General features: G+C 42.9%; 1 protein-coding gene across 1 annotated transcript in view; it reads right to left on the reverse strand.

The window, feature by feature from the left end:
- LOC143962741 (transcriptional regulator QRICH1-like) overlaps positions 1–13,222 on the reverse strand; it is a 101,065-nt gene that overhangs the window by 22,143 nt on the left and 65,700 nt on the right. The window contains exons 5-7 of the mRNA XM_077472142.1: positions 4,979–5,133; positions 779–893; positions 596–704 (exon numbers count right to left, since the gene is read on the reverse strand). Of these exons, the coding sequence (XP_077328268.1) occupies positions 596–704; positions 779–893; positions 4,979–5,133 (379 nt within the window). The remainder of the gene's footprint in view (positions 1–595; positions 705–778; positions 894–4,978; positions 5,134–13,222) is intronic.

A 13,222-nucleotide genomic window follows, 5' to 3' on the forward strand; every position in this document is an offset into this window, starting at 1 on the left:
AGGAGGACTGGGTCGGCATATCACATGAATCAGTGCAGACACGTGCTCTGTTGCTGCCAAAATCCCTGCAAGAGCCCCTGTACAGTCCTGGATATGCTTAGGTATCCATGTGGCAGTCTGCTAGGGTATGGCTCTGTGTGACTTGTAAGTCAGCAAAAGGTAAGCCCGAGTCCAGGGAGAAGATAAGCGGTAGCAGATAGTCAGGACGAGCCAGATAGCCAGGTAGATGCTGATCAGTCCACGATCGGAGCGTGGCTCACTCAGTGGCATATGGAAAAGCCCCTTATGTAAACAATCCAATTTACAATCATTGGATATGCTATGCGTGTCCTTTAAGTCATAAGCTGATATGGAACTCTATTTTATATTTAGTAAAGGGCCTGATAGGCTGGTTATTGAACAAATGTCCACCCTAATTGTTCCACTGCTTAGAAAGAAAAAGACTGTTTTTCTGTATAGCGGCACCATAAAAGCAGTTTGTATCAAAACATGTTTTTTTTTTTTTTTTACCTGCCTTCCAATATTAAAGATCACAAATGAAAAGGTCAAGCTATTTTTAGACTGTCGTGTGCATATGTTCTGTAAATTTACTTACTTGGTATTGAAATACATTAGAGTGAAAAGTAATGTGGTAGGTGAATGGGCACCTAACTGCTTGCAATCCCATAGCATTTCTTCAGATATGCAGCTTGCAATAATGTAACCTGCAAGAAAAGTAATTCCATTAGATTGGGTACACAAGCTTTAAATAAATAAAAGTACATTTTTATTTTCATACCAAATGGATTTACACGTGGACACCATCCTTTAAGCACTTCATGAAGTTTTTCCAAGAACTTTGAATAGTAAAGGTCAGCAAAGACATTGTCGATTCTGTTGTTATCAAACATATGCTAAAAAAGAGAACAAATTCAAAACACGTTAACGCACGCATTAAAGCCTAGTTCACATACACATTCATTTATATACTGTAGTATGATGATAATGCATTCCTTGCATTAATGTATATAATGCTTAGGCATCGCTATTGGGCTCTCACCCCCCCCCCCCCCCTGTACTTGCCTAACCTCTCATTCGATCCAGCACTGTGCATGTCTTCAGCTCTTCTCTCCCCTCACTTCCATGTCCGACAGGCTTTGCAGAAGCAGCGGGAGCCATTGGCTCCCACTGCTGTCAATCAAATCCAGCGATGAGGCTGAGCCCTGCCGTCTGTGTCAACTGACACAGCAGCGGGGCTCGGGAGTGAGCCCGTACAAGTTCCCCAGTGGGAAGCAGCTTCCCATTAGGGGCACTAGCCAGAGATGAGGATGGGCTCAGGCGTGTTCGCAGCTCCACAAGCCCGAGCCCACCAATAAGCTTACGCTGCTCATCGCTAATCACAGGCAGTGAGACTTTTCCTGATCCGCAGCTGCACAGAACGGGAAATGTCTCACTGCCTGTGTTTAGCGCTGTGCAGTGTAATCTTCCTGGCGGGCTCAGGCATGTGAAGCTGCGAACATGCCTGAGCTCATCTTTAGCCAGAGAGGAGGAACCAGGAGCACCACAGCGGGGGACCCAAAAAGAGGAGGTTCAGGGCCGCTCTATGCTATTCTATTTGACCAAGCAGGTAAGTATAGACATGCATGTTATTTAAAAAATAAAATAAAAAAATCCTTACAACCACTTTAAGATTTAGGTCAATTCAGGGTCACTTTAAAAACAATATTAGCTCTAGTCTAGGGCTATTGATTACACACGTTAAAGCAACCTTGCCAATGTTTACAGAAACTTCTGCTAAATATGAGCTATTAACAACTTTCAGACCGGACCATTTTGCTCGCTTAAGACCAGACCATTGCGATCCGGCACAGCGTCGCTTTAACTGACAATTGTGCTGTCGTGTGACGTGACTCCAAAACAAAATTGACGTCCTTTTTTTCCCACAAATAAAGCTTTTTGGTGGTATTTGATCACCCCTGCGGTTTTTATTCTTTGCGCTATAAACAAGAATAGAGTGACAATTTTGAAAAAAAACGCATTGTTTTTTACTTTTTGCTATAATAAATATCCCCCAAAAATGTAAAAAAAAAAAACGTTTTGCTCAGTTTAGGCCGATACGTATTCTTCTACATATTTTTGGTAAAAAAAAAAAAAAAAAAAAATCGCAATAAGCGATTGATTGGTTTATGGCATTTTTATAAAAAATTTTTTTTTTTTACTAGTAATGGCGGCGATCAGTGATTTTTATTGAGACTGCGACATTATGGAGGACACATCTGACATTTTTGTCACCTTTTTGGGACCATTGTCATTTATACAGCAATCAGTGCTATACAAATGCACCAATTCCTGTGTAAATGACACTGGCAGTGAAGGGGTTAACCAGGGGATGGCAGGGTAGGGGTTAAGTGTGTCCTAGAGGCGTGTTACTAACTGTGGGGGGCCGGGCTGTGTGTTCGTGAACACTGATCTCTGCTCCAATCACAGGGAGCAGAGATCAGTGTCACTTGTTGCTAGGCAGAATGGGGAGACGCTGTTTACATCGGCATCTCCCCGTTCAGCCTCCCCATGAGACGATTTCGGGTATCCCCACGGCGATCGAGTCCACGGGCCCTGCGACCGGACTCACAGAGTCCCGACCGGCACATGCGCGCACGCGAAGGCGGGGCAGCAAATACAAATGGACATACCTGTACGCCAATTTGCCTGCCCGTGCCATTCTGCCAACGTACATAGCTGTGCACCGGTCGGTAAGTGGTTAAGGGTATAAATAAGTCACCACTGCATAACCAGGAAACAAAAACACTACTCCAGTCCACCCCCAGACACAGAGTTAGCACTGATTTGACTGTGAAAGAGTAAAATTTGCAAAAGAGTAACTTCAATGTTTAGTCGGTTGGAGATGCACATTAACACACATTAATCAGCATGCCAAAATGTGAGGAAAATTTCTTCAGCAACATCTCTAAAATGAAAAAACCCTTTATATGACTCAGACTAGCTAAACCCCAACTTTAAAGTTTTATTTTCAAACCCTTTATCAATCTAGGGCTGTGAGCTGTTAAAGATGATTTTTTTTTTTTTTTTTTTTTACAGTTCTGTCTGCAATGGAACAAAGTACATGTAGTGCTTTGTTTTTAGGTGCTTTCTAACCTTAGTTATGAATTCTGACCTGCCCCCCCGCCACGGATGATCTGACAACAGCTTTGAAGGCGATGACCGATTCAAAGCTGCAGCTTATCTTGACTGTGAGCACTTTCCCAAGACAAACTATGGCAGAGTGTGACATGTCCCTCTCTCTGCATTCCTTGCCACTGCTTCTGTGGAAATTGGTCCTAGTCAAGACAAGCTGCACTTGTGAATCAGCTGTCTCTTTCAACACGGTTGTTGGATTGGCCATGAAAGGAACGGATTGGGGGAAAAAGGTCAGACCTCATAACTAAGGTTCGAAAGCTTTTAAACATGGGAAAAAGTACTGCACATTTTTGTCCCATAGAGGACAGAACCGTAAAATTAAAAATGACGATAGGTCTGCTTTAACCACTTTCAGACCGGACCAATTTGCTGGTCAAAGACCAGACCACTTTTTGCGATTCGGCACTGCGTCGCTTTAACTGACAATTGCGCGGTCGTGCGACGTGGCTCCCAAACAAAATTAACGTCCTTTTTTTCCCACAAATAGAGCTTTCTTTTGGTGGTATTTGATCACCCCTGTGGTTTTTATTTTTTGCGCTATAAACAAAAAAAACGCATTATTTTTTACTTTTTGTAATAATAAATATCCCCAAAAATATATAAAAAAACATTTTTTTCCCTCAGTTTAGGCCGATACGTATTCTTCTACATATTTTTGGTAAAAAAAAATCGCAATAAGCGATTATTGATTGGTTTGCGCAAAAGTTATAGCGTTTACAAAATAGGGATAGTTTTATAGCATTTTTATTAATTTTTTATTATTTTTTTTTTACTAGTAATGGCGGCGATCTGCGATTTTTATTGTGACTGCGACATTGTGGGGGACCCATCGGACATTTTTGACACATTTTTGGGACCATTGTCATTTATACAGTAATCACTGCTATATAAATGCAGTGATTCCTGTGTAAATGACACTGGCAGTGAAAGGGTTAACCAGTGGGTGGCAGTGTAGGGGTTAAGTGTTCCTAGGGGTGTGTTACTAACTGGGGGGGGGGGTTGGGCTTTCATTTAGTGTACACTGATCTCTGCTCCAATCACATGGAGCAGAGATCAGCGTCACTAGTTGCTAGGCAGAATGGAAAAATGTTGTTTATACAGCATTTCCTCCATTCGGCCGCTCCGTGAGACGATCGCGGGGATGCCCGCGGCGATCGAGTCCGCGGGTCCCGCGACCGGACTCACGGGGGTCCCGACCAGCGCGGGAGCGCGCCGCCGGCGGCACGCTCCCGATGGCACGGCGGCAACAAATATTGGACGTACATGTACGCCAATATGCCTGCCCGTGCCATTCTGTCGACGTACATCGTCGTGCGCTGGTCGGGAAGTGGTTAAAGGAGAGTCTTCTTAGGCCCCTTCTCGGTTATGGTTTGCATATATCCTGAAGCTGTGTTGGTGCACCAGTGGCTCTGCACATTATCTCTACAGCACTTATTCTCGTTTCACACACGGGGGATCTGTCCACCGATTTCCACTAAGCAGGCAGATGACAGGCCCATGTCCACTCTGCTTATGACAGACACTGCCCACTCAACTCTACGGGCGATCAAACGTAAATGGACTGCATGTCCATTTACACCCAACTGCGATCAGATCCGCTGGACAGAAAGGGAACGCATCCCCATCTGTCTGTTATTTTGCGGATCGGATTGGATGTAGGCAGGTGTAAACAGAAACATGTTCATTTATACCCTTCTCTCCATATAGAATGCAGACTGCGTTTGCGTCCACCTGAAAAAACGGACAGGCAGACCCGATCAGAACGTTCATGTGAATGGGGCCTTTCAAAAACAGCAACACTTACCTTTTGTAAACAAAGTAGTAAATAAAACAACATGTCTGCATCATATGGAGAACCATCATGCTTTTTTGCTTCTTTGGTTATCAAGCACAACCCAAAATTTAGTTCTGCAATTGGCACTGAAAGAACATCATCTTTGAACACTAGGGGTTTTCTTCCTGTAATACATAAAAGAAATAAAGAAATATCACATGAAAGCATTTTATTTGCAAATATCTACATTTTAGGGAAAAAAAGTCTAATACTTGTGGTTTAATACAGGATGCTTTAAAGAACACTGTTATTTCTAAACATCAGCTCAACTTATATCTAGTACGAGAGGTGGATGTGGGATGGGCATGTGCTGCAAAAGTGCACAGGACTCAAACCTGCTTGCCAGCAAGCATACAAGCAAGACCTATTTCTTATGTTTTAATAAAAAACAGGGAGGTATATGTTGCATGCATTTGCTAATAAAGATATAAGCCTTACACAAATCTCAAGGTGCTTTTGCAAATGTAGTTCTACAGCCATGGATGGCCAAAGGTTTTGAGAATGACAAAAAATAATTTTCACAAAGTCTGTCCAGCAAGTGCCAGGACCATCTCCTACAGTTGATTCAGGGGGACCGGGCACCACTACTAAAGAACTTGTTCAGGAATGGCAGGTGGGGGCATCTGCACGCACAATGAGGCACAGACATTTGGAAGATGGCCCATTGTCAAGAAGGGCAGCAAAGAAGCCACTTTTCTCCAGGAAAAATATCAGGGACAGACTGATTCTGCAAAAGGTACAGGGATTGGCTTGCTGAGGACTGGGGTAAAGTCATGTTATCTGATGAATCCCCTTTCCCATTGTTTGGGGCATCTGGAAAAAACCTTGTCCAGAGAATAAAAGGTGAATGCTACCATCAGTCCTGTGTCATGCCAACAATAAAGCATCCTGAGACCATTCATGTGTGGGATTGCTTCTCAGCTAAGGGAGTGGGGCTCACTCACAATTATGCCTAAGAACACAGTAATGAATAAAGAATGGTACAAAAACATCCTCCGACAGCAACTTCTCCCAACCATCCAAGAACAGTTTGGTGAGGAACAATGCATTTCCCAGCACGATGGAGCACCGTGTCATGAGACAAACATGGCTAAGTGGCTAGGGGAAATTTTGGGTCCATGGCCAGCAAACTCCCCAGACCTTCTGGTCAATCCTCAAGAGGCGGGTGAACAAAAAAAACCCCACAAATTCTGACAAACGCCAAGCATGCAAGAATGGGCTGCCATCAGTCAGGATGTGCCCCAGAAGTTAAATGACAGCATGCCAGGGTAAAATATTAGGTGTCTTAAAAAAAAGAAGGGTCAACACTGCAAAAACTGATTATTTGCATAAACTTAATGTCATTGCCAATAAAAGCCTTTGCTACTTATGAAATGCTTGTAATTGTACTTCAGTATACCATAGTAACATCTGACAAAAAGATCTAAAAACACTGAAGTAGCAGACTTCATGAAAATTCATATTTGGGTTATTCTCAAAACTTTTGGCCACGGTTGATCTACGAGAATGCCAGCAATACGTAGAAAAAGGAATAGAGAGCAGAATATATAGCAATAAGTAATTTGAGTGCAAGCTTAGCTTCTCAGAAACACATGCTGGCTTTACCACCAGTTCTTTCTGTACGGGTTTCTTAGACAGAGAAGGCAACATGAGCCATTCAGACTAGTCCAGAACAATTTATGGACTTTGGTTTGTATACCAATATGTTCAAATTAAAGATAAAACACACAAATTATTTTAGGGCTCATTCACACTGCCCAAGCTCTAAATGTACAGTTTTAGCATGCGAGCAGCTGTCGGTCTTGTGCTGTGGTGAGGGGACAGCATGATGCATGTTTTAGTACATCGCACAATTTACTTTTTTCTTTTTAAACATATGAAGGGTCACTGTGGTACATATCATGTCTTCCAGTGCGTGAGGTAAAATGCTAGGTTTTAAATTTCCCACAGTTCACTGTATCACAACTCCAAGCTGCACTGCAATGTTAACAGGACACATTGAAAAAAATATCTTTCTATCTGCTCTAGCCATGACCTGCATGCTTAGAGTGATTGTAAAGTTTTGTTTTTTTTCCTTAAAAACCAAACATGACATACTTACCTCGGGTACCTCTTCAGCGCCCCTGGCCAGCCCCCTCTTGTTGAGTACTCCCACAGCAAGCAGCTTGCTATGGGGGCACCTGAGCTGAGCTGCAGCTCCGTGCGTCCAGACACGAAGCCACGGCCCGGACACATCCCTTCTTTCACCACATTGGCTCACTGACTTTGATTGACAGCAGCAGGAGCCAAATGGAGCCAACTGTATGTCTCAGCCAATGAGGAGGAATTGTCTCGGGCAGCCGAGTTTCTCGAGCAACATGGCTGGATCGAGATGGGTTCAGGCAAGTATTAGGGGGGGCTAAGAGGGGTTGCTACACACAGAAGGCTTTTTATGTTAATACATAGAATGCATTAAGAAAAAAAAACTTCTGCCTTTACAACCACTTTAACCACTTGGGATCCGCGCTATTGCCGAATGACGGCATTAGCGCGGACCTAGATTGCCGGGACTACGTCAATTGACGTAGTCCCGGTTACGAGCGGCCTGCGCGCCCCCTGAGGGGTGCGCGCGGCGCGCTCTGTGATCGGCGAGTCCGTGAGACTCGCCTGATCACCGATCCGTGTAAGGGGTCGATCCCGACCCCTTATCACGTGATCAGCTGTCAGCCAATGACAGCTGATCATGTGATAAAACGGAGCCGGTCGCCGGCGGCCGTGTTCGGGACATCAGTCCCGATCACGGCCAGCAATTCAAGCGGACACCTGCCCCCTGCCAGTGCCCACCTGCCACCCGCAGTGCCATCCTGAAATAAAGTAAGTGCCCCCCTGTCAGTGCCACCCAGCAGTGCCCATAGTGCCCACAGTGCCACCCAGCAGTGCCCACAGTGCCACCCACAGTGCCACCCACAGTGCCACCCACAGTGCCACCCAAAATCTGCCTCAAAGGTGCTGCACCCCAGTGCCGCCCATCAGTGCCCAGCAGTGCCGCCCATCAGTGCCCAGCAGTGCCGCCCATCAGTGCCACCTATCAGAGCCACCTATCAGTGCCACCTATCAGTGCCCATCAGTCCCATCTATCTGTGGTACCTATCAGTGCCCATCCGTGCCACCCATCCGTGCCACTTATCCGTGCCACCCATCCGTGCCATCTTATCTATGCCCATCTTTGCCCATCAGTGCCGCCTTATCTGTGCCCATCGGTGCCGCCTTATCTGTGCCTATTAGTGCCGCCTTAACTATGCCTATCAGTGCCCACCAGTGCAGCCTATCAGTGCCCACCAATGCAGCCCATCAGTGCCCACCAATGCAGCCCATCAGTGCCCACCAATGCAGCCTATCAGTGCCGCCTAATCAGCGCACTTCAATGAAGGAGAAAAATGACCCGTTTGCAAAATTTTATAACAAACTATTAAAACATGATTTTTTTTTTTTTTTTTTTGCATCTTTTTTTGTTTGTTTAGCAAAAAATAAAACTCCGAGCTGTAACTAAATACCACCAAAAGAAAGCTCTATTTGTGGGAAAAAAATGATAAAAATTTCATTTGGGTACAGTGTTGTATGACCGCGCAATTGTCATTCAAAGTGCATCAGCGCTGAAAGCTGAAAATTGGTCTGGGACTGAGGGGGGTTTAAGTGCCCAGTAAGCAAGTGGTTAATGTCACTTTAATGTATGAACAAGTCCATGTATACAGACTATGCAATGTTTATCTGCAAAATAATCATGTTTTTAACAACTTCAGCCTCGGAAGATTTCACTGCTCAATGACCAGGCCATTTTTTGCATCACGGCACTGCGTTGCTTTAACTGACAATTGCACGGTCATGTGACATTGTACCTAAATTTGACAAACTCCTCCCCCCCACAAATAGAGCTTTCTTTAGTGGTATGTGATGATCTTTGCGGTTTTTATTTTTTGCGCAATAAACAAAACAAGAGCGACAATTTTGGTGTCATTTATACAATCCAAGGGGGTCACCTTTAAAGGATACCACTAGTTTACTTTAAAACTTCAAAAATGTACAAATAAAAATGTATTACCTGTCACAATGCAGGGAATATCCCAAATACAAAATCAAACAAAGAGAAGGAGGCAGAGAGAAAATGACATACTTAGGGCCCAGACGGCAGATTAGCGTCATTCTCTGTGCAGAGCCACAGATGCATGCACATCCATCTCGAAGCTGCGCGCAGGCAGCCCATAGAAGTGGATGCAAGTCTAGCTTGAACAAAACGGACTATTTAACCACATGCCGACTGGGTCCTGTAGATATATGTCGCCAGAATGGTACGGCTGGGCAAAGTAACATACCCATACGTTACTTTGAATATCCTGCCACGCGCCAGCCGCAAGCTCCGTGTCCGAGCCCGCAGGACCCCATGTCCGCGAGGATACCCGCGGTCGTGTCACGGAGCTGAAGAACAGGAAAATGCCGATGTAAACATAGCACCTCCCCGTTCTGGCTAGTGACAGGACACCGATTGTCTGCTCCCTGTCATCGGGAGCAGTGATCAGTGTCGTGCCACTGCTAGCCCATCCCCCAGACAGTTAGAAACACTCCCCAGGACACACAACCCCTCCCCGCCCCCTAGTGGTTAACCCCTTCACTGCCAGCAACATTTTACAGTAATCAATGCAATTTTTAGAACATTGATCGCTGTATTAATGCCAATGGGCCCAAAAATGTGTCAAAATTGTCATGTGTCCGCTATAATGTCACAGTCACGATAAAAATAGCTGATCGCCATTACTAGTAAAACATTTTTTTTTTTACAAATATGCCATAATTCTATCCCCTATTTTGTAGACACTATAACTTTTGCGCAAACCAAACAAACACTTATTGCTAATTTTTTACCAAAAATATGTAGAATACGTATCGGCCTAAACTGAGGGTAAAAAAAAAAAAAAAAAAAAAAAGTTATATATATTTTTTGGGGAGATTTATTATAGCAAAAAGTAAAAAATAATGAGTTTTATTCAAAATCGCTGCTCTTTTTTGTTTATCACGCAAAAAATGAAAACCACAGAGAAAATACCAAAGAAAGCTCTATTTGTGTAAAAAAAAAATAAAAAAAAAAAAAAAGAAGGACGGCAAGTTTGTTTGGGTACAACATTGCACAACCGTCAGTTAAAGCGATGCAGTGCCGAATCGCAAAAAATGTTCTGGTCAGGAAGGGGGTAAATTCTTCAAGGGCTGAAGTGGTTCAAAGTTTTTATTTTTTCCCCCCAACTCAAGATTATCGCTCGGGTTTTTTCTTTTCAGGGGGAGATAAAATAAAATGAGCTTACAAGATAAAGCACACATTCATGAAAAACACAAGCTGCCCAAAAATATTAATTGCATGGGAAAAAATTTAAATTCACACCAAAGTGATTTGCATTTTTAAAGAACTGTACATTTTAATGTGAAAAAAAATAAAATAAAAATAACCCTGTATGTGTTATTTTTGGGATTTTCAATATTGTGTATGTATTTGAGCGATTGCAAAATACCTCATGGTGTAAAGTATGATAATGTATGGGACTTAATCTTTTACAAAGTGTGATATTTTACATACACATGGATGTACATAGAGATATAATATATACACACATACTGTATAACCAAGGATTTAAAATTATTAAATAACATGAAAAAAACTGTGGCGATTATTGGAATGTGAATTATTTAAAGAGGAAATTTAATCATAAAATTAAAATCCTGATGGATCACTTTAGGCTGACCCCTTTTGCAGGCTGCCTAAAAGAATAATTTCACCTTTTAAGAAAAAAATATTAAAATGCACATTTTTTTGCAGGAAAAAAAAAAAAAAAGTGTGGTTATTTTTTTGTTTCTAGAGCCTCTAAAGCATTGCACCAGCAATCAGCAGATCGCTGGTGCCATGCAGGTCACCTGCAGTTTTGTCAGGGTATCTGTGTGCCCGTACAAACACGCAGAAAATGAACTACCACGGCGCAGAACTTGGATTGTTTGAGGATTTGCATCATTTAATTTACAGAATATGCCCACAACTTTGAAGATGTTTTTTTTTTCTTTATTGTGAAGCAAACAACAAATAGGACAAAATAACAGAAAAAGTCAATGTGCATAACTATTCACCCACCTAAAGTCAATACTTTGTAGAGCCATTTGTGGCTATCACAGCTCCAAGTCACTTTGGATAAGGCTCTATGAGCTTGCCACATTTTACCACTGGGATTTTTGCCCATTCCTCCTTGCAAAACTGCTCCAGCTCCTTCAAGTTGGATGATTTGTGCTTGTGAACAGCAATCTTTAAGTCTGACCACAGATTTTCTATTGGATTGAGGTCTGGGCTTTCACTAGGCCATTCCATGTTTTACATGTTTCCCCTTAAACCACTCAAATGTCACTTTAGCAGTGTGTTTGGGATCTTTGTCCGGCTGGAAGGTGAACCTCCAGCCTAGCCTCAAATTACAGAGTGGTACAGGTTTTGCTCAAGAATATCCCTTTATTTAGCACTATCCATCTTTCCCTCAACTCTGACCAGTTTCCCAGTCACGACTGCTGAAAAACATCCCCACAGCACGATGCTGCCACCACCATGTTTCACTGTGGGTGTGGTGTTCTTTGGATTGATGGCCAAAAAGTTAAATTTTAGTCTCATCAGACCAGAGCACTTTCCGCCATACATTTTGGGAGTCTCCGACATGCCTTTTTGCAAACTCAAAATGTGCCATTTTGTTTTTTTGCTCAAAGTAATGGCTTTCTTCTGGCCACTCTGACACAAAGCCCAACTCTATGGAGCGTCTCTGCTGTGGAACTCTGCAGCTCCTCCAAGGTTACCTTAGGTCTCTGTGCTGCCTCTCTGATTAATGCCCTCCTTGCCCAGTCCGTGAGTTTTGGGGTGTGGCCGTCTCTTGGCAGGTTTGCTGTTGTGCCATGTTCTTTCCTTTTAGTTATGATAGATTTGATGGCACTCCTAAGAATCAAAGATTTGGATAGTTTTTTTATAACCTAACCCTGACTTGTACTTAACAACATTATCCCTTACTTGTTTGGAGAGTTCCTTGGTATTCATGGCAGTGTTTGGTTAGTGGTGCCTCTTTGCTTAGGTGTTGCAGCCTCTGGGGCCTTTCATACAAAGGTGTGTATATGTAATGACATATCATGTGACACTTAGATTGCACACAGGTGGACATCATTTCACTAATTATGTGACTTCTGAAGGCAATTGGTTGCACCAGAGCTTTTTATGCGTTTCATAATAAAGGGGGTGAATACATACGCACATGCCAATTATCAGTTTTTTATTTTTGAAAAATAATTTTATGTATATATTTTTCTAATTTTACTTTACCAACTTAGACTATTGTGTTCTGATCCATCACATATAATTCAGATTTAAAAAACATTGAACTAAAAATTGTAATGTAACAAAATAGGTAAAAGGCCAAGGGGGTGATTACTTTTGCAAGGCACTGTACATATTTAAAAAAAAAAAAAAAAAAAAAAAAAAAAAAAAATCGCAATAAGCATATATTGCTTTGCGCAAAAGTTATAGCATCTACAAAATAGGGGATAGATTTATGGCACTTTTATTATTTATTACTAATAATGGCGGCGATTTTTAATCAGGGCTGCAATATTGCAGCGGACAAATTGGACACTTGACAATTATACAGTGATCAGTGCTATAAAAATGCACTAATTACGAGAGAGAGAGAGAGAGAGAGAGAGAGAGAGAGAGAGAGAGAGAGAGAGAGAGAGAGAGAGAGAGAGAGAGAGAGATCCATACTTCGTATGAAAAGAATCGTAAGGTAACATCAATTTGCCGAGCCAACCTGCTGCAGTAGGCGGCTGGTCCAGAAGTGGTTAAAGCACACACTAATTTTGGTAGCATAATTATTAATGTGGAATGCACGTGAATATTAATGGTCAAACGCAGCCACTGTGCCCATCAAATGCTGCCAGTGTGCCCAACTACCCATCAAATGCTGCCAGTGTGCCCAACTGCTGCCAGTGTGCCCATCAAATGCTGCCAGTGTGTCCAAATGCCCATCCTATGCTGCATGTGTACCATCAAATGCTCCAGTGTGCCCAACTGCCCATCATATGCTGTCAGTGTGCCCATCAAATGCTGCCAGTATGCATAACTGCTCATCATATGCTGCCAGTGTGCCCATCAAATGCTGCGAGTATGCCCGTGTGCCT

Source organism: Lithobates pipiens, unplaced genomic scaffold (genome assembly GCF_037356315.1).
Source record: "Lithobates pipiens isolate NorthernLeopardFrog02 unplaced genomic scaffold, aLitPip1_a1.2 Scaffold_8, whole genome shotgun sequence".
Classification (NCBI taxonomy): domain Eukaryota; kingdom Metazoa; phylum Chordata; class Amphibia; order Anura; family Ranidae; genus Lithobates; species Lithobates pipiens.